Here is a 23,061-nt window from a genome sequence, read left to right on the forward strand (position 1 = left end):
GGTGACACTTCACCTGTGAGTCTATTGAGGTCATCTACTGTATCTGGTATTCCTGGTGAGGTCTTTGGTGAGACCTGACGAAGACTGGGAGACTGCTTCGCTGAGCACCTGTGCTCCATCTGCCAGTAAAAGCGAGATCTCACAGTGGCCACCCACTTCAGTTCGACTTCCCATTCCCATTCCAACATGTCAGTCCATAGTCTCCTCTACTGCCACGATGCCACATTAAGGTTGGAGGAGCAACACCTTATATTCTGTCTGGGTAGCCTGCAACCTGATAGCACGAACATCGATTTCTTAAACTTCTGATAATTGCCCCCACTCCTTCACCATTCCACATTCCCCTCTCTTACCTTATTTCCTTACCTGCCCATCACCTCCCTCTTACCTATCTTCAATGGCCATCTGCCCTCTCCTATCAGGTTCCCCCCTCTCCAGCCCTTTATCTCTTCAACAATTAACTTCCCAGCTCCTTACTTCACCCCTCTCCCAGTCCCAGCTTCACCTATCACCCACTACCTTGTGCCTCTTCCTCCCCTCCCCCACCTTCCTACTCTGAATTCTCATCTCTTTCTCCAGCCCTGATGAAGGGTCTTTGCCCGAAACGCCGACTGATCACGTTAATGATACCTGGCCTGCTTAGTTCCTCCAGCATTTTGTATGCACTGCTTTGCATGGATGTGGTTTGATTCTTACTGCTGAGTTATGCATTACATTAGTGATGTTTTTGTTTCAGATATGCAGCATTTACCTTTGTTTATTTGTGGAGGTTACTTGTGAGGTTTAAAAAGGTAAAAAAACAGTGAAATGAATGCATTAGAAAGATCTTGCCCTCAACAATGCCTATAAAAAGTATTCATCTCCCTTGGAAATGTTTTTTTTTGTTTTACAACATTGAATCACAGTGGATTTAATTTGGCTTTTTTGATACTGATCAACAGAAAAGACTCTGGTGTTGAAGTGAAAATAGGTTTCTACAAATTGGTAAAAACTACTCATAAACCGTGTCCCTAAGAATCCTCTCCATTAGTTTGCCCACCACTAATGTGTGAGCCATTGGTCTAGAATTCCCAAGATTATCCTTATTATCTTTCTTGAACAATGGAACAATAGTTACCATCCTCCAGTCCTCTGGTACTACTCCTGTAGTTAGGGATGATGCAAAAGTCATTGTCAACACCCCAACAATCTTTCCTCTTGTTTCCCATAGTAACTTGAGGTATATCTCATCTAGCCAATGGAGACTTACAGTGCCTTTAAAAACATTCAATCCCTTTGGAATTTTTCATGTTTTATTGTTTTACAATATTGAATCACATTGGATTTAATTTGGCTTTTTTGACTCTGATCAACAGAAAAAGGGTCTTCTGTGTCAAAGTGAAAACAAATCTTTACAAAGTGATCTAAAATAATTACCAATATAAAACACAAAATAATTGTGTGCATAAGTATTCACCCCCTTCAAGTTAGTATTTAGTAAATGCACCTTTGGTAGCAATTGCAGCCTTGAGTCTGCGTGGATAGGTCTCCATCAGATTTGCACATCTGGACACTGCAATTCTTCCCCATTATTCTTTACAAAAACTGCTCAAGCACTCCCAGATTGCATGGGAATCATGAATGAACAACTCTTTTCAAGTCCAACCACAAATTCTCAATTGGATTGAGGTCTGCACTCTGATTTGGCCACTCCAGGACATTAATTTTGTTGTTTTGAAGCCCTTCCCGTGTAGTTTTGGCTTTATGCTTGTGGTCATTGTCTTGCTGGAAAACAAATCTACTCCCAAGTCACAGTTCTCTTGCAGACTGCATTGGGTTTTACTCCAGGATTTCCCTGTATTTTGCTGCATTTATTTTATCATCTACCTTCACAAGCCTTCCAGGGCCTCCTGCAGTGAAGCATCCCCACAGCATGATGCAGCCACCACCATACTTCATGGTAGGGATAGTGTGTTTTTGATGATGTGTGGTGTTTGAGTTACGCCAAACATAGTGTTTAGTCTGATGGTTAAAAAACTCAATTTCGGTTTCATCAGACCATAGAACCTTCTTTTAGCCGACTTGAGAGTCTCCCAAATGCCTTCTGGCAAACTCTAGCCAAGATTTCATGTGAGTTTTTTTTTGAACAGTGCCACTCTCCCATAAGGTGCAACTGGTGAAGGGCCCAGGCAACAGGTTTTGTATGTGTCGTCTCTCTCATCCCAGCCACTGAAGCTTGTAGCTGCTCCAGAGTTGTCACAGGTCTCTTGGTGGCCTCCCTCACTAGTCCACTTCTTACACGGTCACTCAGTTTTTGAGGATGGCCTACTCTAGGCAGATTTACAGCTCAGCCATATTCTTGCCATTTCTTGGTGATTGACTTAACTGTACTCTAAGAGATATTCAGTGACTTGGAAATGTTCTTGGATCCATCTGCTGTCTTTTTCTGTTGATCAGTGTCAAAAAAGGCCAAATGAAATCCACTGTGATTCAATGTTGTGAAACAATAAACCGTTAAAACTTCCAAGGGGGGGATGAATACTTTCCATAGGCACTGTATGTGGTGTCTCTTAGTCTACAGGGTATCGCAAAGCAACTTGCCATCAATTAATCATTTATGAAGTCAAATTGTTGTATCTTGCCGGCAAGCAAGGCAGGTGAGTTGGCCAAACTCCCATAAAGGATGAAGTTTACAATTTTGGTTCTATGGTTTATTTTAATGGCTGAAAAAGATGAAATCTGATAAGAGAGGACAGTGGAACATGGATTAAAGGGAAGGAGGGTAGGGAACCCAAGGGAGGAAGGTGCGGTTAGAAACATAGAAAACCTACAGCATAATACAGGCTCTTTGGCCCACAAAGCTGTGCTGAACATGTCCTTACCTTAGTAATTACCTAGGGTTACCCATAGCCCTCAATTTTTCTGAGCTCCATGTACTTGTCCAGGACTCTCTTAAAAGACCCTATCGTATCCGCCTCCACCACCATCACTGGCAGCCCATTCCACGCACTCACCACTCTGTGTTAAAAAACTTAACTCGATATCCCCTCTGTACCTACTTCCAAGCACCTTAAAACTGCGCCCTCTCGTGCTAGCCATTTCAGCCCTGGGAAAAAGCCTCTGAGTATCCACACGATCAATGCCTCTCATCATCTTATACACCTCTATCAGGTCACCTCTCATCCTCCGATGCTCCAAGGAAAAAAGGTTGATGCAGAGGTTGTGAGGCAGGGAGAGGGGAAATAGGGCTGGAGGGACAAGGGAAAACAAAGGGGGGTGGGGGGAATAAACCATCAGTCATAAAGATGTGGTCTACAAATTACAACAGAAGATACAAAATGCATGCCAAAAGGTCAATGTTACAATAGTTATGGGGGACTTCCATATGCAGATTGGGGAAATCAGGCTGGTGCTGGATCCAAGTATGGGAATTTCTAGATTGCCTTTGAGATGGCTTCCTAGTGCAGCTCTTTGTTTTTCCCACTAGAGAATCAGCTATTCTGGATTGGGTGTTGTGAAATGAACCAGAACTGATTAAAGCTTAAGGTAAAGGAAGTATTAGGGGCCCGTGATCAGAATATAATAGATATAACATCCTGCAATTTGAGAAGGAAATGCTAAAGTCAGATGTATCCATCTAAAATTGGAGGAAAGGGAATTACAGTGGCATGAAAGAGGAACTGACCAAAATTGATTGGAAAAGAACACTGGCACAGGTAACAGTAGAGCAGCAATGGTTGAAATTTATGGGAGCAATTCAGAAGGTGCAGGATATATACATCCTAAAGAGGAAGAAGCATTCTGAAGGCAAGATCATACAATCGCTTCTTTTGGGACCGCATCTTTTTATGTTATACAGTGGGATGCAAAAGTTTGGGCACCCCTGGTCAAAAGGCATAAAGGCATAAAGTTAAAGATGACACATTTCTTTAATATTTTAAGCAAGAAAACTTTTTTGTTTCTATCTTTTACAGTTTCAAAATAACAAAATAGGAAAAGGGCCCGAAGCAAAAGTTTGGGCACCCTGCGTGGCAGTACTTAGTAACACCCCCTTTGGCCAGTATCGCAGCTTGTAGACGCTTTCTGTAGCCAGCTAACAGTCTTTCAATTCTTGTTTGGGGGATTTTCGCCCATTCTTCCTTGCAAAAGATCTGTGAGATTCTTGGGCCATCTTGCACGCACTGCTCTTTTGAGGTCTATCCACAGATTCTCGATGAAGTTCGATTTTAACTTCATCAGTCCACAGGACTTGTTTCCAAAATGCATCAGGCTTGCTTTGATGTTCCTTCGAACCTTTTGAATAAACTTTTTGGTCGCAATGAGCAAAGGTATGTTTGGAGAAAAGAGGGTGCAGAATTTCATGAAAAGAACACCTCTCCAACTGTTAAACACAGGGGTGGATCGATCATGCTTTGGGCTTGTGTTGCAGCCAGTGGCACGGGGAACATTTACTAGTAGAGGGAAGAATGAATTCAATCAAATTACCAGCAAATTCTGGAAGCAAACATCACACCGTCTGTAAAAAAGCCGAAGATGAGATGAGGATGGCTTCTACAACAGGATAATGATTCGAAATACACCTCAAAATCCACAATGGACTACCTTAGGAGGCGCAAGCTGAAGGTTTTGCCATGGCCCTCACAGTTCCCTGACCTAAACATCATTGAGAATCTGTGGATAGACCTCAAAAGTGCAGTGCATGCAAGATGGCCCAAGAATCTCACAGAACTTTTGCAAGGAAGAATGGGTGAAAATCCTCCAAACAGAAGTTTAAAGACTCTTAGCTGGCTACACAAAGCGTTTACAAGCTGTGATACTTGCCAAAAGGAGTATTAATAAGTACTGAGCATGCAGGGTGTCCAAACTTTTGCTTCGGGCCCTTTTCCTTTTTTGTTATTTTGAAATGTGCGGAACCAAAAGAAATGGGGGAGATCTTAAGTGGGTTTTTTGCATCTGTATTTACTAAGGAAACTGGCATGAAGTCTATGGAATTAAGGGGAACAAGTAGTGAGATCATGGAAACAATGCAGTTTGAAAAGGAGGAGGTGCTTGCTATCTTGAGGCAAATTAAAGTGGATAAATCCCCAGGACCTGACAGGGTTTTCCCTTGGACCTTGAAGGAGACTAGTGTTGAAATTGCAGGGGCCCTGGCAGATATATTTAAAATGTCGGTGTCTACGGGTGAGGTGCCGGAGGATTGGAGAGAGGCTCATGTTGTTCCGTTGTTTAAAAAAGGATCAAAACGTAATCCAGGAAATTATAGGATGATAAGTTTGACGTCAGTAGTGGGTAAGTTATTGGAGGGAGTACTAACAGACAGAATCTACAAGCATTTGGATAGACAGGGGCTTATTAGGGAGTCAACATGGTTTTGTGTGTGGTAGGTCATGTTTGACCAATCTATTGGAGTTTTTCGAGGAGGTTACCAGGAAAGTGGATGAAGGGAAGTCAGTGGATGTTGTCTACATGGACTTCAGTAAGGCCTTTGACAAGGTCCCGCATGGGAGGTTAGTTAGAAAAATTCAGTCGCTAGGTATACATGGAGAGGTGGTAAATTGGGTTAGACATTGGCTCGATGGAGGAAGCCAAAGAGTGGTAGTGGAGGATTGCTTCTCAGAGTGGAGGCCTGTGACTAGTGGTGTGCCACAGGGATCAGTGCTGGGTCCATTGTTATTTGTCATCTATATCAATGATCTGGATGATAATGTGGTAAATTGGATCAGCAAGTTTGCTGATGATACAAAGATTGGTGGTGTAGTGGACAGTGAGGAAGGTTTTCAAAGCTTGCAGAAAGATTTGGACCAGCTGGAAAAATGGGCTGAAAAATGGCAGATGGAATTTAATACAGACAAGTGTGAGGTATTGTACTTTGGAAGGACAAACCAAGGTAGAACATACAGGGTTAATGGTAAGGCACTGAGGAGTGCAGTGGAACAGAGGGATCTGGGAATACAGATACAAAATTCCCTAAAAGTGTCGTCACAGGTAGATAGGGTCGTAAAGAGAGCTTTTGGTACATTGGCCTTTATTAATCAAAGTATTGAGTATAAGAGCTGGAATGTTATGACAAGGTTGTAAAAGGCATTGGTGAGGCCGAATCTCGAGTATTGTGTTCAGTTTTGGTCACCAAATTACAGGAAGGATATTATTAAGGTTGAAAGAGTGCAGAGAAGGTTTACAAGGATGTTGCCGGGACTTGAGAAACTCAGTTACAGAGAAAGGTTGAATAGGTTAAGACTTTATTCCCTGGAGTGTAGAAGAATGAGGGGAGATTTGATAGAGGTATATAAAATTATGATGGGTATAGATAGAGTGAATGCAAGCAGGCTTTTTCCACTGAGGCAAGGGGAGAAGAAAACCAGAGGACATGGGTTAAGGGTGAAGGGGGAAAAGTTTAAAGGGAACATTGGGGGTGTTTCTTCACACAGAGAGTGGTGGGAGTGTGGAATGAGCTTCCAGACGAGGTGGTAAATGTGGGTTCTTTTTTAACATTTAAGAATAAATTGGACAGATACATGGATGGGAGATGTATGGAGGGATATGGTCCGTGTGCAGGTCAGTGGGATGAGGCAGAAAATGGTTTGGCACAGCCAAGAAGGGCCAAAAGGCCTGTTTCTGTGCTGTAGTTTTTCTATGGTTTCTATGGAAACTGTAAAAGATGGAATTAGAGAAGGTTTCTTGTTTAAAATATTAAAGAAATGTGTCATCTTTAACTTTATGCCTTTTGGAAATCAGTTCATCTTTTACTTGCTTAGCTATGCACAGTAACAGAAATTTTGACCAGAGGTGCCCAAACTTTTGCATACCACTGCATGTCAATGACTTGGATGACAGAATTGATGGCTTTGTGGCAAAGTTTCTGGATGATACAAAGATAGGTGGAGGGACAGGCAGTTTTGAGGAAACAGAAAGGCTACAGAAGGATTTAGACAGTTTAGAAAGAAGTGGCAGGTGGAATACAGTGTCAAGAAGTGTATGGTCATGCTCCTTGATGGAAGAAATAAAAGTGTAGACTATTTTCTAAATGGAGTGATCATACAAAAATTAGAGGTGCAAAGTGACTTGGAGATCCTTATGCAAGATTCCCTAATTGTTAATTTGTAGGTTGAGTCTGTGGTGAGGAAGGCAAATGTGATATTAGTATTCATTTTGGGAGGTTGAGAATATAAAAGTCAGGATATAATGTTGAGGCTTTATAAAGCACCGTGGAGGCCTCACTTAGAGTATTGTGACCAGTTTTGGACCCTTTATCGAAGAAAGGATGTGCTTAAATTGGAGAGGGTTCGAAGGAGGTTCACAAAAATGATTCTGGGATTGAAAGGCTTGTCATATGAAGAGCATATGACGACTCTAGGCCTCTACTTATGGGAATTCAGAAGACTGAAGGGTGATCTCATTGAAACCTATCAAATGTGAAAAGCCTCAATAGAGTGGATGTGGAAAGGATGTTTCCTATGGTGGGCGAGTCTTGGACGGGAGGACACAGCCTCAGAATAGAGGGCATTCTTTTAGAAAGGAGATGAGGAAGAATTTTCTTTTGCCAGGGAGTGGTGAGACTGTGGACGTTGTTGCCACAGGCAGCTGTGGAGGCCAAGTAATTGGGTATACTTGAGGCAGAGATTGATAAGATTCTTGATCAGTCAGGACATGAAAGGACACGGGGAGAAGGCAGGAGATTGGGGCTGAGAGGGAAAATGGATCATCCATGATGAAATGGTGGAGCAGACTCATTGGAACAAATGGGCAAATTCTGCTCCGAAATCTTACGGTCTTATAAACAAAGGGGAGTGCTTATTGTAAGTTACAGAAATTGATATTGGTGTCAACGGATTGGAGGCTAGCAAACAGAATATGATGTGCTGTTCCTCTAATTTGCATTTCACTTCAATTTGGCAGCTGTGTACAATGTAGGAATAGGAAGTTGAGTCAAAATGGCTGGCCACTGACTGCTATGCCAGATGGAAGAAGGGTGCTTGACAAAGTGATCTCCCAGTCTGCTGTATTTTGCCGCAGCAGTAAAATGCAATATATAATAATAAAAACTATAAATTACAGGTATAAATACATTAACCAGTAGTCCACAAGGAGAGCAAAAAAGAAAAAAAGTCAGGTATTATACATGGGTTCACTGTCCATTCAGAAATCTGATGGTGCAGGCGAAGAAGCTGTTCTTAAAACTTCATCTCCTTCTTGATGGAAGCAATGAGAAGGGGACATGTCCTGGGTTCCTTAATGATGATATGAAGATAGGTGAAGGGGCAGGTAGTGTTGAGGAATCAAGGAGGCTGCAGAAGGACTTAGAGAGATTAGAAGAGTGGACAAAGAGATGGCAGATGAAATACAGTATTGGGAAGTGTATGGTCATGCATTTTGTAAGGAAGAAAAGCATAGACTATTTTCTACACAGGGAGAAAATTTTAAAAATCCCAGGTGCAAAAGGACTTAGGTGTCCTCATGCAGGGTTCCCTAAAGGTTAACTTGCAGGTTGAGTCAGTGGTGAGGAAGGCAAATGCAATGTTAGCATTCATTTCGAGAAGACTAGAATATAAGAAGGAGGTGATGCTGAGGCTTTATAAGGCACTGGTGAGGCCTCATTTGGAGTATTGTGAGCACTTTTGGACCCCTTAGCTAAGAAGGGGAGTGCTAACATTGGAGAGGGTTTAAAAGAGATTCATGAAAATGATTCCGGGAATGAAAGGGTTACCATATGAAGAGCATTTGATGACTCTGGGTATGTACTTGCTGGAGTTCAGAGGAATGAAGGTGGATCTCACTGAAACCTATCGAATATTGAAAGGCCTAGATGCATAGAAACATAGAAAATCTAAAGCACAATACAGGCCCTTCAGTCCACAAAGTTGTGCCGAACATGTCCCTACCTTAGAAATTACCTAGGGTTATCCATAGCCCTCTATTTTTCTAAGCTCCATGTACCTATCCAGGAGTCTCTTAAAAGACCCTATCATATCCACCTCCACCGAAGTTGCTGGCAGCTCATTCCACGCACTCACCACTCTCTGCGTAAAAAACTTACCCCTGACATTTCCTCTGTACCTACTTCCAAACGTCTTAAAACTGTGCCTTCTCGTGTTAGCCATTTCAGCTCTGGGGAAAAGCCTCTGACTATCCACGTGATCAATGCCTCTCATCATCTTGTACACCTCTATCAGGTCACCTCTCATCCTCCGTCGCTCCAAGGAGAAAAGGCTGAGTTCACTCAACCTATTCTCATGAGGTATGCTACCCAATCCAGGCAACATCCTTGTAAATCTCCTCTGCACCCTTTCTATCGTTTCCACGTCCTTCCTGTAGTGAGGCGACCAGAACTGAGCACAGTACTCCAAGTGGGGTCTGACCAGGTCCTATATAGCTGCGACATTACCTCTCAACTCTTAACATTACCTCTCAGCTCTTAAACTCAATCCCACGATTGATGAAGGCCAATGCACCATACGCCTTCTTAACCACAGAGTCAACCTGCGCAGCAGTTTTGAGTGTCCTATGGACTCGGACCCCAAGATCCCTCTGATTCTCCACACTGCCAAGAGTTGTACTATTAATACAGTTGTACCATTAATACTATATTCTGCCATATTTGCCCTACCAAAATGAACCACCTCACATTTATCTGGGTTGAACTCCATCTGCCACTTCTCAGCCCAGTTCCTCATTTGATAGCCCTTTCATTCCTGGAATCATTCTCGTGAATCTTCTCTGAACCCTCTCCAATGTCAGTATATCCTTTCTAAATAAGGAGCCCAAAACTGCACACAATACTCCAAGTGTGGTCTCACGAGTGCCTTATAGAGCCTCAACGTCACATCCCTGCTCATATACTCTATACCTCTAGAAATGAATGCCAGCATTGCATTTGCCTTCTTCACCACCGACTCCGGTCCAAGATATATATGGGCACTTTAAAACACAGGGTTGTTATTACAAATACAGTCTATTTTAAATTCTCATAAACCATAGTCACAACAAACAAAACAACATCGGCGTTATTCTCCTGGCTATTCTCCTGTCAAAGCCCAAATTCTATTTAACCAGCTTCAAAGATCTGGCCACAGATCTTTGTGACTAGACTAAAACAGACACTCTTAAGGTGAAAAAGGACCAAGAAATGCAAGCCTGAAAAAAATGTGACAACTTCATTGACAAATTAATAATTACTATTAAAGAAATAATATATAGGTTGTAAAAACATTAATTTGGGCACAAATAACTAAGAGAAAAAGTAAAATATCTGTGGCTAATGGAAGATCAGCAAAAGTTATATTTAGAAAATAAGGAAATGGTAAAGGAATTTGACCATAACTCTCTATGTCATTTTGGAGTAATACACATAAAATTTGTCAGATGGATGAGAGAACTAATGGTCTTATGAAAGAGAGAAACCAAAGGAAATACTAATTGTATATAAAGCAGTCCTAGAAAAGCTGGTGAGTTTGAAAGCTGACTAATTCTAAGAACCAATGACTTACATCTCAGAATTTTAGAAGACATGGCTTTAGATATAGTGTACACTTGATTTATCCTCCTCCAAATGATAAATAAGTGGCAAAGCTTCTGGAATTATTCCTGTAGATTGAAGAGTTGCATTTGAAAAATTCTATTTAGGAATTTAAGGAGAGTGAAGTCAGGAAAACACTAAGTTCTTAGCCCAATGTCGCTGGTAGGGAAAATGCTGAAATTTATAATGATGTAATAGCAGACAGTATAACAGCACTGGTGGAGCTAACATTGATTTATGAAAGGAAAATCATATTAGGATAATTTTCTGAAGTTCTTTAAAGATGTGACTCAGAGGAACCTGTGGATGGCAGACAATGACCTCATGCCACACTGTCGCCCATTGCACTCGCTCAGGACAGGAGATGCTGGAAGTGGTGTGGGGGAGAGCAGAGGTTTCTGTGGGCATACAGGGACCCATGCCGGGTTGGACAGGAGATGCTGGAAATGGTGTGGGAGAGAGCAGAGGTCTCTGCGGGCATGCAGGGACCCATGCTGGGTTGGACAGGAGATGCTGGAAATGGCATGGGAGAGAGCAGAGGTCTCTGTGGGCATGCAGGGATCCATGCTGGGTTCGGGGCTAGCCCCTCCCGATGGTGCTGCTCTCCAGTGTTCACCCGGTGGAAAACAAGCTGTATTAGGACCAGATGAGGAACTGCTGCATCCTTCATCTTGCAGAAATGTGGCTCCGGGACAAAATTCCATACACCATCATTCCACAAGCCATGCCACTCCTTCTGCTAATACTATATTTCTATGACTGTATTTTTATCTGCTGCTGTAATCATTTGTGCTATGTGTTGTGTGCTGTGTGTGACTGTTGGTAAAGTGTTTTGCATTTAGCCCTGGAGGAATGTTGGTTTGTTTGGCTGTATATACATGTATATAGTTGAATGACAATTAAACTTGAACTGGAACTAGATTGGGCATATTTGAATTTCAGAAGATGTTTGACAAAGTCCCATACTGGAAGGTGATTAACATGATTAGAACACGTGGGTTTGGGGTAAGTGGGGTGGAGAGGGATGGGGGAAGAAGGGGGGAGAGGGGGAGGGGGTGATGGGATAGATGGGGTAAGGGGATAAAGGGGAAGGGGAGGGGGAGAGGGGGGAGAGGGGGAGAGGGGGAGAGGGGGAGAGGGGGAGAGGGGGAGAGGGGGGAGAGGGGGAGAGGGGAGAGGGGGAGGGGGGGGGGGGGAGGGGGGGGGGGGGAGGGGGGGAGAGGGGGAGAGAGGGGGGAGAGGGGGAGAGGGGGAGAGAGGGGGAGAGAGGGGGGGAGAGGGGGAGAGAGGGGGAGAGAGGGGGAGAGAGGGGGAGAGAGGGGGAGAGAGGGGAGAGAGAGGGAGAGAAGGGGGAGAGGGGAGTAGGGGGTAAAGGGGGAGGGGAGGGGGAGGGCCTTCAAAGACAGTTGTGGCAACTATGTGTGGGGGGGAGGGGGGAGGAGGGGGGCAGGAGTGACTGGTGGATGTCAGGGTGGAGGGGGCAAAAGGGAGGGAAGGGGAGAGCGGTTAGAGTGGTGTTGTGGGGGGTAAGGGGTAAGGTGAGGTAAAGGTGGGTAGAGGGGGGTAGGGGGGATAGAGAGGGAGAGAGCAGAGTGAAGAAGAGATGGGGAGTGGGTAAGGGGAGAGGGAGGAGGGGGCAGGGAGGAAGGGGTAGGTGGGGGGAGGGCTGAGAGGGGCTGAGAGTGCCTTCAAAGATAGTTGTGCTAACTATGTGTGAGGGAGAGAGGGGTGGGAGGGAGGGGGGAGAAGGGAGCAGTGCGGAGAGAGGGGGTTGGGGAGAGGGAGTTGAGAGGGGGGTTGAAGAGGGGGGCTGAAGAGGGGGGTTGAAGAGGGGGATCTGGCAGGGAACTTTGAAAGCAATGTGTCCAGGAAGCATGCTAGATAGAGTATGATTTGGCCCCTTTGCATTGCAGTGAGAATAGCTGACAGTGCAGCAGCATATTGTTAGTCATGCTACAACAAGATTGCAAATTTCAAACAGAGGCTACAGCAGAAAAGAGCTGGTATATGCCTTGGGGACTGTGAACTAGAAAGTAGAAGAGAGCTTTTATGAATTGAAGAGCAAGGCTTTGAAGACATGGAGGCCTGGATAATGAGAGTGGTGTTTAGAAACAATTAAAATTAATCTTTTAATATATTTTTTCATGATCTTTTATTTGACCATGGTCCCTGATTCACTGCAAACCTAAAATCAATAAAGATGGGATGAGAGTGGCTGGAAGGAGGACAAGATTATTGTGGGGGTAGAAAGCAGTGAATATTTTATTTATAAAGACAAGAGATTCCACAGATGCTGGAAATCCAGAGCAACACACAGACAAAATGCTGGAGGGGCTGAATAAGTCAGCCAGCATCTATGAAGGGGAATGAGCAGTCGGCGTTCCAGGCTGAGACCTTCTGTCTGCACCAGAAAGTAAGGGGAGAACCAAAATAAGGAGGAGGGAGGACAGGAGGCAGTAGAAGTTGGCTGGTGATAGACGAAACCAGCTGAGGAGAATGGTGCGTGAGTGGGGGAGGGGTATTGAAGTAAGAAACTGGGAAGATATTGTTAGAAGAAGTAAAATGCTAATGAGATGGTATCTGATAGGAGAGGACAGTGGGCAATGGAAGAGAGGAAAGGAGGAAGGGAACCAGAGGGAGATGTTGGGCAGGTGAAGGGAAGAGAGATGGTGAGAGGAGAAACAGATAGGGGAATGGAAAAAGAGTGAAGGAGTAAGGGTGATAAATTACTGGAAGTCAGATAAGTCAATGTTTGTGCTATCTGGTTGGAGGCTACCCACACAGAACCTGAGCGTGGTTTGATCATGGCAGTAAAGCAGGCCATGGACAGACTTCCGTCTGCCAAAAGTTCCAACAAATCATCTCAGCTAGATTACCAAGTCACTTCATTGGAAACTAGTTTTCATTCTGTTTGCACTACTGAAACATTGGGTGAGACAAGATGAGAGAAAAGTATCGAGAAAGGAGAAAAATGTCTAGAAACTTACTCTGATGGAGGTATTGTTGTCATCTATTAACGTGTCTGACACCTCCAGTTGCCCTTCCTCCACCACTTTTTGTAACACCATCCCAAATGTCCCAATTAGCCTGCAAATAATTAAAGGAAACATCAGTTTTCCCTGAATCCATTCCAAGTAGTAGCAAGGAATAAGTGCAGATTATATCATGCAGTCATCACATATTTCCAAAAATAAGTCAACTTATAGTTTGCTGTACAGAACTATTGAGAAAAAACTGACAATAACTACATTAAGCAAGGTAAAAATTACACAGAGAGATATCAGCATGGAACCTTAGCCCACTGAGTTTGCACCAACCATCAAGCACCATTTATGGCAGGGGTTCCCAACCCTTTTTATGCCAATGACCCCTACCATTAAAGGGATCTGTGAACCCCAGGTTGGGAACCCCTGATTTATAGAATTCTATCCCCAAACCATTTTATTCCCTGCACAATCTCATCAACTCCTTCCAGACTTCACCATTCATTGACAAAGTAGAGGTAATATGCAGTGGTCAGTCAACCTACCAACCCTTGGGAATTTGGGATGTAGAAGGAAATGGGAGCAGCTGGAGAAAACCCAAAGGTCACTAGACATTGTGGAAACTCCACACTGACAGCAGGACTGAACTCAGCACCTGGAACTCAGAAGTGACAACTCTACTATTTGAGCCTTCAGGCTGCCCCAGGGCATTTGAAGTTCAAAATTTGCTCGCAGCTTCTCATGTGTAATGCCATGAATGCACAACATTGCTGAATTCCTCGTGGAGTTTGGTGAAAAGTTTTGACAACTTCTTTCTACTCATTTGCAAATCTATTCAAACAGTTTGTGCCAGTGTGGCCTAGTCAAACATTTTCCTTCAAACATTTAAATTACCTCTGATGTAAACCCATACTTGTAGAAAGAACTACTTATCTTATTCACTAAAAATGAAAATATAACGTCATTCATTTTATATTTAGCTTGTTGCATGTATTTATTTATCTCTGTGAGATCTGCAAGTTAATCAAATGGATGAAGTGAGGATTATCAGGTCACTCCAAACACATTTAAAGATTTTTATATGAACTTCTATTTTGGTTTGTACATTATGTTGCAATTATTGGTCTCTTTAATGGAAGAAACTGATGTTTAAGACTTCTTCTATGCACGATTTTAATCACTGTTTCCAATTCCCATCTATTTATATTCTGCTTTCTTTGCTGCTTTGTTCTCTTTACCTTGTTTGCTTGTTTATTTTAACTTAATAATTCCTGGAATGCAAGGTCAGACTGAGGAATGATGGTGAATTTCCATCAAAGGATATTAATGAACCAAGTTGTGTTTTAAGCCAATTCTATAAAAACATAACTTTCCTCTTTGCCTGAAGTGCCAAGTTTCCATGGTGAGATTCAAGCCTTTGTCCTGTAACTGAGTCACCATAACACCAAGTACTCAATCATTTATAACTGAGGATCGGGTTTGTCATTTGCTTTTTAAAATAGATGCACAAACAAGTTTCTACAGGTTTTCATGTTTTATTGTTTTACAACATTGAATCATAATGGATTTAATTTGGCTTGAGTCTGTGTGAATAGGTCTCTATCAGCATTGCACATTTGGACACTGCAATTTTTCCCCATTCTTCTTTACAAAACTTCTCAAACTCTGTCAGATTGCATGGGGATCATGAGTGAACAGCCTTTTGCAAGCCCAGCCACAAATTCCCAATTGGATGGAGGTCTGTATTCTGACTTGGATGCTACAGGTCATTGACTTGCTCGTGTAGCTTTGGCTTTATGCTTGGGGTCATTGTTTTGCTGGAAAACAAATCTCCCAAGTTGCAGTTCTCTTGCAGACTGCCTCAGGCTTTTGTCCAGGATTTCACTGTATTTTGCTGCATTAATTTACATTCACAAGCCTTCCAGGGCCTGTTGCAGTGAAGCATCCCCACAGCATGATGCAGCCACCACCATGCTTCATGGCAGGAATGGTGTGTTTTTTTTACTATGTGTGGTGTTTGGTTTATGCCAAACATGGCATTTAGTCTGATGGCCAAAAAGCTCAATTTTGGTTTCATCAGACCATGGAACTTTCTTCCAGCTGACTTCAGAGTCTCCCAAATACATTCTGTTAAACTCTAGCCGGGATTTCATGTGAGTTTTGTTCGCAACAGTGGCTTTCTTTTTTCCACCTTCCCATAAAGCTGCAACTGGTGAGTCACCCAGGCAACAGTTGTACGTGCAGTCTCTCCCATCTCAACTATTGAAGCTTGTAGCTCCTCTACAGTTGTCATAGGTCCCTCTCTTGCATGACCACTCAGTTTCTGAGGACTGTCTGCTCTAGACAGATTTAGAGCTGTGTCATATTCTTTCCATTTCTTGATGACTGACTTAACCGTACTTCAAGGGATATTTAGTGACTTGGAAATGTTCTTGTATCCATCTCCTGACTTGTGCTTTTCAAGGGCCTTTTCACAGAGTTGTTTGCATTCATGGTGTAGTTTTTGCCAGGATCCTGACGCACCAGCTGTTAGACCTTCCAGAAACAGGTGTATTTTTACTACAATTGATTGAAACACCTTGCCTGCACATAGGTTTCCAAAAACAGATCGCTACTTATGTGACTTCCCAGACCAATTGGCTGCACCAGTGATAATTTGGCATGTCATCTTAAAGGGGATGAATACTTATGCAATCAATTATTTTGTGTTTTATATTTATAATTAATTTAGATCACCTTCTAGAGATCTGTTTTCACTTTGACATGAAAAAGTCTCTTTCTGTTATCAGTATCAAAAAAGCCAAATTAAATCCACTATGATTCAATGTTGTTAAACAATAAAACATGAAAACTTCTTGGGGGGGAGGGGTGAATACCTTTTATTGGCACTGTTCACTGAGTAATAAGTTCTGCCTTTATCAGACTGAATAAGATTTTTATCCTTGATACATTTAAGTTAGAGAAATATCTCTGACTATATTGAATTTCTGATGTAAATTCTGCATTTGAAAAATGTAATGCTATTTTCAATAAATATAAAAGTAAAATCTATATATTTCCTTTATGGACTATTTATTGGATTTATGATCTAGGGATGATGGAAGACAGTTGTACTCTACTGACCAAATTAAGGACCAGCATTTGAGTAGACTAAGACTAACATTCACATACCCTCCAGATTATTTTCCTCTAAGAAGTCCCTTTGAACATAAAATATATTTACATATTTCTATTTTTAATTGAATGAAAAGTTTAAGGTCAAATCAATATAGTTTTAAATTAATTTCCTTCAGTATGGAATAGTACTGTAAGGTATTTTAAAAAAAGTTTTCTTAAGATTAACAGCCAAATTAAACAAGATCTTATTGCATCCATTGACACTCAGGTACCCACTTTTAAAACTATTGATAGTTAGCTACTAATGAAATGAATAGTTACATACTTTACCATGTGTAAGTAGTTTTACTGAATCTGTAAATAGGGAAAGCAGTAATAATCAATGCTTGATTCAGTCTAATCCCAAAATTTTAGGTAGAGCAACATGAAGAGGAAATTTTAGGTTTCTATCCAAGACATTATTGAATGTGCATTGTGATGTGATGTTAACTGGCAGGGAACAAAATAACGAGGAATTAGAATCCAAGCCATACATTCAAACAATCTTTTTACAGCAGCATAGACTAGAAATAAATTTCATTATTCAAAACAAGGCATCCCTTTGAAATTCCTTTTACATTCTTTTTATATCTTATTAGCCAGATTTAATTAAAATTAGAAGAAAAATATATAGAAATGTATCACGGGCATCTGATGTAACCAAGTGTACATATTCATTCATGGTTTTCAATGGGTAATAGTGTCCTGCAGAAATTTCTTCTTTCAGCTCAGCAGTATGGTGGCAAAGCATACTAAATTAATGTTATGCAACCTGTATCGCTTTAGCCTATGTGGCAAAAATGATCTCCAGTGAATCTCTGCCCTATTTTTATCACCTGAGTCAAGAGTTGGACTTGATATGGAAGTGAAGCATAGGCACTGATGGAAACAGAAGTAATAGGAAAAGGTGAAAAGGATGCACATCAAATTTGCTGAGCACAGAAAAACACAATGTCAACTAGCCCTGGCTAAGTCTGACTCAAGCACTAATAGCCTCCCACAAGAAGGGACCCGAGCATCAGAATATAAATTCAGTGAAAAATAGTCTCACATAATTATATTTGTAATAAACATTACTCTCTTAATTCTTCTTCTATTTTTATACTGCTTAAAATGGACAACCTTATTAATGATATGTTCCTTACTCTCCAGCCAATTGCTCCCCTGTGGAAACAAGGAATGATATTTCATCTGTCATTAGCTGTGAATGTTTTGCAGTTTGTAGAGGTTAGTCCTTTCTTCCAACGTTGGAAGTAAATAGTTTGTTGCTCAGACTATGTGAATATCAGAATATCTACTGCACAGGCGTAGAACCAGCTAACAGAAGCTTGCTTTTACAGAATTCATAAACCACTTCTCAAAAATGTGAAAAACAGTAAATAAATACAAAAATTAAAATTTCTGGTTGCATGTGAATTTGATGCAGTACATTACAGGTGCTTCGAGCAATGATGTTTTGCTGACATTTTAACCTATTCCAAGATCAACCTAATGCCTCCCTCCCTCAGAGTTTCTAAAATCCATCTCCCTAATGTGTCCCAAAAGCCGGCCTGCTGAGCTTCTCCGGCATTTTGTGTGTGTTGCTTGGATTTCCAGCATCTGCAGATTTTCTCTATGGAAAAGAGTAAACAGTCAGCATTATCCTGATGTAGGGTCTTGGCCCAGAACTGTTTTCCATAGATGATTCAAAGTTGCTGGTGAACACAACAGGTCAGGCAGCATCTCTAGGAAGAGGTACAGTCGACGTTTTGGGCCGAGACCCTGCGTCAGAACTAAATGAAGGAAGAGCCAGTAAGAGATTTGAAAGTGGGGGGAGGAGGGGGAGATCCAAAATGATAGGAGAAGACAGGAGGGGGAGGGATGGAGCCAAGAGCTGGGCAGGTGATTGGCAAAAGGGATATGATAGGATCATGGGACAGGAGGCCCAGGGAGAAGGAAAAGGGGGAGGGGGGGGAAACCCAGAGGATGGGCAAGGGGTATAGTCAGAGGGACAGAGGGAGAAAAAGGAGAGAGAGAGAAGGAATGTGTGCATATAAATAAATAACGGATGGAGTACGAGGGGGAGGTGGGGCGTTAGCAGAAGTTAGAGAAGTCAATGAGAGCCTCACTAACACATGGCATGGGTAGCAATCCTGGGATCACAACCCTAGAGGCCCTGCCCTTTAATTAGCACCTAACTCCCTGAACTCCTTATGCAGAACCTTGTCACTCGCCTACCCATTTCATTGGTACCTACATGGACCACGACCTCTGGCTGTTCACCCTCACACTTAAGAATACTAAGGACTCGATCTGAGATATAACGGTCCCTGGCACCTGGGAGGCAACACACCATCTGAGAATCTTGTTCTCACCCAGAAAGCCTTCTGTCCATTCCTCTAACTAATGAATCCATTACTAGCACAGTGTGCCTCTTCTTCTTCATTCTCTCCTAAGTCACAAAGGCAGACTCAGTGCCAGAGACGTGCCGATTGAGATTTCCCTCTGTTAGGTCATTCCCCACCCTCCCCCCTGACTGAAGTCCCCTCCTCTCCAAACTTTCAATGTCCGGATGGCTGCTGGTCAAAGCTGGTCAGTGCAAGTGTGTTGGAGCTGGAACACTACCCAGTCTCATTAATATGACCTCTCAGGTGAATAATATTTTCAGTCCAGATGCTCACAGTATGCTAAGTATTCTGAGTAAAAAATTTCTGCAAGCCATTTGCAAGGTAGGCACACACACAATATTAACAGGATCTAGAAGCTAACTCTTCTCATGAGATCAAACAAAATTTTGCAGAGGAACCTTAAACCCAAAATTGATTTCAAGAAATCTAACATCTCCCTTGTACCTACTTCCAAGCACCTTAAAACTATGCATCCTTGTGTTAGCCATTTCAGCCCTGGGAAATGTTGATATAAGAACGGAGTCTCTGCTTGTTTGCATCACAAGATGATGACCCCAGGATTAAAGAGCATAGTACAAACTGGATGGAATGCATCTCAAGTTTCTGTCATTGTTTTTTGTAAGATTTACTTAATAAAACATTTCTTTTGTTAGCCCTACCCGCAATGTGGTCCATTAAATGTTAAATTTAAGGAGATTTGACATAGCTCCTGGTTATTGTGAACAGATAACTTGATTTTTTTTTCAACATAGCTCAAATTTATTCCATTTGACAAAAACATAATCTGAAGGATTATGTAGAAAACATGAACTGAAGGACTGCATCCTGCTTTCATTCACAGAATGTACTTTTCCTTTGTGCTTTACTTAAATTCCAGGTCTAGACTCATGATACCATAGTGCAATATGGCAGAAAAATGAGCTGTTCAGCCCATCTAATCTGTGCTGGCCTGGTTTTTTTGTCTTGTCCTATCTATCTGCACCTGGACCATAGCCGTCCATACCTCTCATCCATGCATCTATCCAAACTTCTCTCAAAAGTTACAGTTGAACCTCCCCTCTATGACTTTCATTGCCAGCTCGTTCTATACTCACACCACCCCGAGTGAAGAAGCACCTCCTCAGATTCTCCTTACATATTCACCCTAAACCTATGACTAGTCTTGCCTCCAGGATGAATTAATTAATGATCTAATTAGAACATAGAATAGTACAGCACAGTACAGGCCCTTCGGCCCATAATGTTGAGTCGACCCTTAAACCCTGACTCCCATATAACCCCCCACCTTAAATTCCTCCATATACCTGTCTAGTAGTTTCTTAAACTTCACTAGTGTATCTGCCTCCACCACTGACTCAGGCAGTGCATTCCATGCACCAACCACTCTCCAAGTAAAAACCTTCCTCTAATATCCCCCTTGAAACTCCCACCCCTTACCTTAAAGCCATGTCCTCTTATATTGAGTTGTGGTGCTCTGGGGAAGAGGTGCTGGCTATCCACTCTATCTATTTCTCTTAATATCTTGTATACCTCTATTATGTCTCCTCTCATCCTCTTTCTCTCCAAAGAGTAAAGCCCTAGCTCCCTTAATCTCTGATCATAATCCTAAACCAGGCAGTATCCTGGTAAATCTCCTCTGTACTCTTTCCAATGCTTCCACATCCTTCCTACAGTGAGGTGACCAGAACTGGACACAGTACTCCAAGTGTGGCCTAACCAGAGTTTTATAGAGCTGCATCAATACCTCGCGACTCTTAAACTCTATCCCTCGACTTATGAAAGCTAACACCCCATAAGCTTTCTTAACTACCCTATCCACCTGTGAGGCAACTTTCAGGGATCTGTGGACATGTACCCTGGGATCTCTCTGCTTCTCCACACTACCAAGTATCCTGCCATTTACTTTCTACTCTGCCTTGGAGTTTGTTCTTCCAAAGTGTACCACCTCACACTTCTCCGGGTTGAACTCCATCTGCCACTTCTCAGCACACTTCTGCATCCTATCAATGTCTCTCTGCAATCTTCGACAATCCTCTACACTATCTACAACACCACCAACCTTTGTGTCGTCTGCAAACTTGCCAACCCATCCTTCTACTCCCACATCCAGGTCATTAATAAAAATCATGAAAAGTAGAGGTCCCAGAACCAATCCTTGTAGGACACCACTAGTCACAACCCTCCAATCTGAATGTATTCCCTCCACCACGAACCTTTGCTTTCTGCAGGCAAGCCAATTCTGAATCCACCTGTCCAAACATCCCCGGATCTCATGCCTTCTGACTTTCTGAATAAGCCAAAAGTGTGGAACCTTGTCAAATGCCTTACTAAAATCCATATAGATCACATCCACTGCACTACCCTCATCTATATACCTGGTCACTTCCTCAAAGAACTCTATCAGGCTTGTTAGATACGATCTGCCCTTCACAAAAATAGAACATAGAACATACAAAATCTACAGCACATTACAGGCCCTTTGGCCCACAAGGTTGTGTTGCCCATGTAGCCTACTCTAGAAACTGCCTAAAATTTCCCTAGTGCATAGCCCTCTGTTTTTCTAAGTTCCATGTACCTATCTAAGAGGCTCTAAAAATATCCTATTTTATCCGCCTTTACCACTGTTACTGGCAGTGCATTCCACACACCCACAACTCTGTGTGAAAAATTTACCTCTGACATCTCCCTTGTATCTACTTCCAAGCACCTTAAAACTATGCACCCTTGTGTTAGCCATTTTAGCCCTGGGAAAAAGCCTCTGGCTATCCACACGATCAATGCCTCTCATCATCTTATACACCTCTATCAGGTAACCTTTCATCCTAAATCACTCCAAGGAGAAAAGGCCAAGTTCACTCAACCTATTTTCATGAGGGATGCTCTCCAATCCAGGCAACATCCTTGTAAATATCCTCTGCACTCTATAGTATCCACATCCTTCATGTAATGAGGTGACCAGAACTGAACACGGTACTTCAAGTGGGGTCTAACAAAGGTCTTATATAACTGTAACATTACCTCATGGCTCTTGAACTCAATCCCATGGTTGATGAAGACCTTCTTAACAACACTGTCTACCTGTTCTGAAGCTTTGACTGTCCTATGGACATGGACCCCAAGATCTCACTGATCCTTCACATTGCCAAGAGTCTTACCATTAATATTATATCCTGTCTTCAAATTTGACCTTCCAAAACTAACCACTTCACACTTATCTGGGTTGAAGTCCATCTGCCACTTCTCAGCCCAGTGCTGCATCCTATCAATGTCCCGCTGTAACCTCTGACAGCCCTCCACACTATCCACCACACTCCAACCTTTGTGTCATCAGCAAATTTACTTACTCACCCTTCTACTTCCTCTTCCAGGTCATTTATAAAAATCACAAAGAGGAGGGGTCTCAGAACAAATCCCTGTGGAACACTACTGGTCACTGACCTCCACACAGAATATGACCTGTCTACAACTACTGTTTGCCTTCTGTGGGCAAGCCAATTCTGGATCCACAAGGCAAGGTCTCCTTGGATCCCATGCCACACTACTTTCTGAATGAGGAACCTAATCAAATGCCTTACTGAAATCTTGTATTTCATACTTCCTTGTCCCCCACTGAACCTACACTATATGAATTCATAGAGCAATTCCACAACAATTTTGTGTTAATTGACTCACAATGAAAATGATTGTGGTCAGTCCTTTAATGGTAACAGAGCTTATACATCTCCAATTTTTAAGCCCCACTCTGTTAGATAATAATGAACTTGATCTGAAAGAGTAGTTTGTTCACTTTGCATTATTCTTCACCATCAGCACTAATGAAAGAGAAATTGTTCCACTTCATGTTACTGTGGTGTCTCAGGCAGTTAAAGCAAGATATTTAAACTTTATGAGGAAAAATATACTAGTCACACACACATTCATTTATAATGAGACATGGCTTGTCTATTGTTCTGCACAAAATAAAAAGTATAACACATAACAATTCCAATTACATGGTAGATGAATATATTGCAACAGTGATTGGAGATAACCTGAGGTGATG

The 23,061-nt window shown here is 42.2% G+C and overlaps 1 protein-coding gene across 1 annotated transcript in view; it reads right to left on the reverse strand.

Annotated features, from left to right (window-relative positions):
- otofa (otoferlin a) overlaps nt 1–23,061 on the reverse strand; it is a 379,390-nt gene that overhangs the window by 215,489 nt on the left and 140,840 nt on the right. The window contains exon 4 of the mRNA XM_063071051.1: nt 13,480–13,579. Within this exon, the coding sequence (XP_062927121.1) occupies nt 13,480–13,579 (100 nt within the window). The remainder of the gene's footprint in view (nt 1–13,479; nt 13,580–23,061) is intronic.

The sequence above is a fragment of the Mobula hypostoma genome, chromosome 2 (assembly GCF_963921235.1).
Source record: "Mobula hypostoma chromosome 2, sMobHyp1.1, whole genome shotgun sequence".
Classification (NCBI taxonomy): Eukaryota; Metazoa; Chordata; class Chondrichthyes; order Myliobatiformes; family Myliobatidae; genus Mobula; species Mobula hypostoma.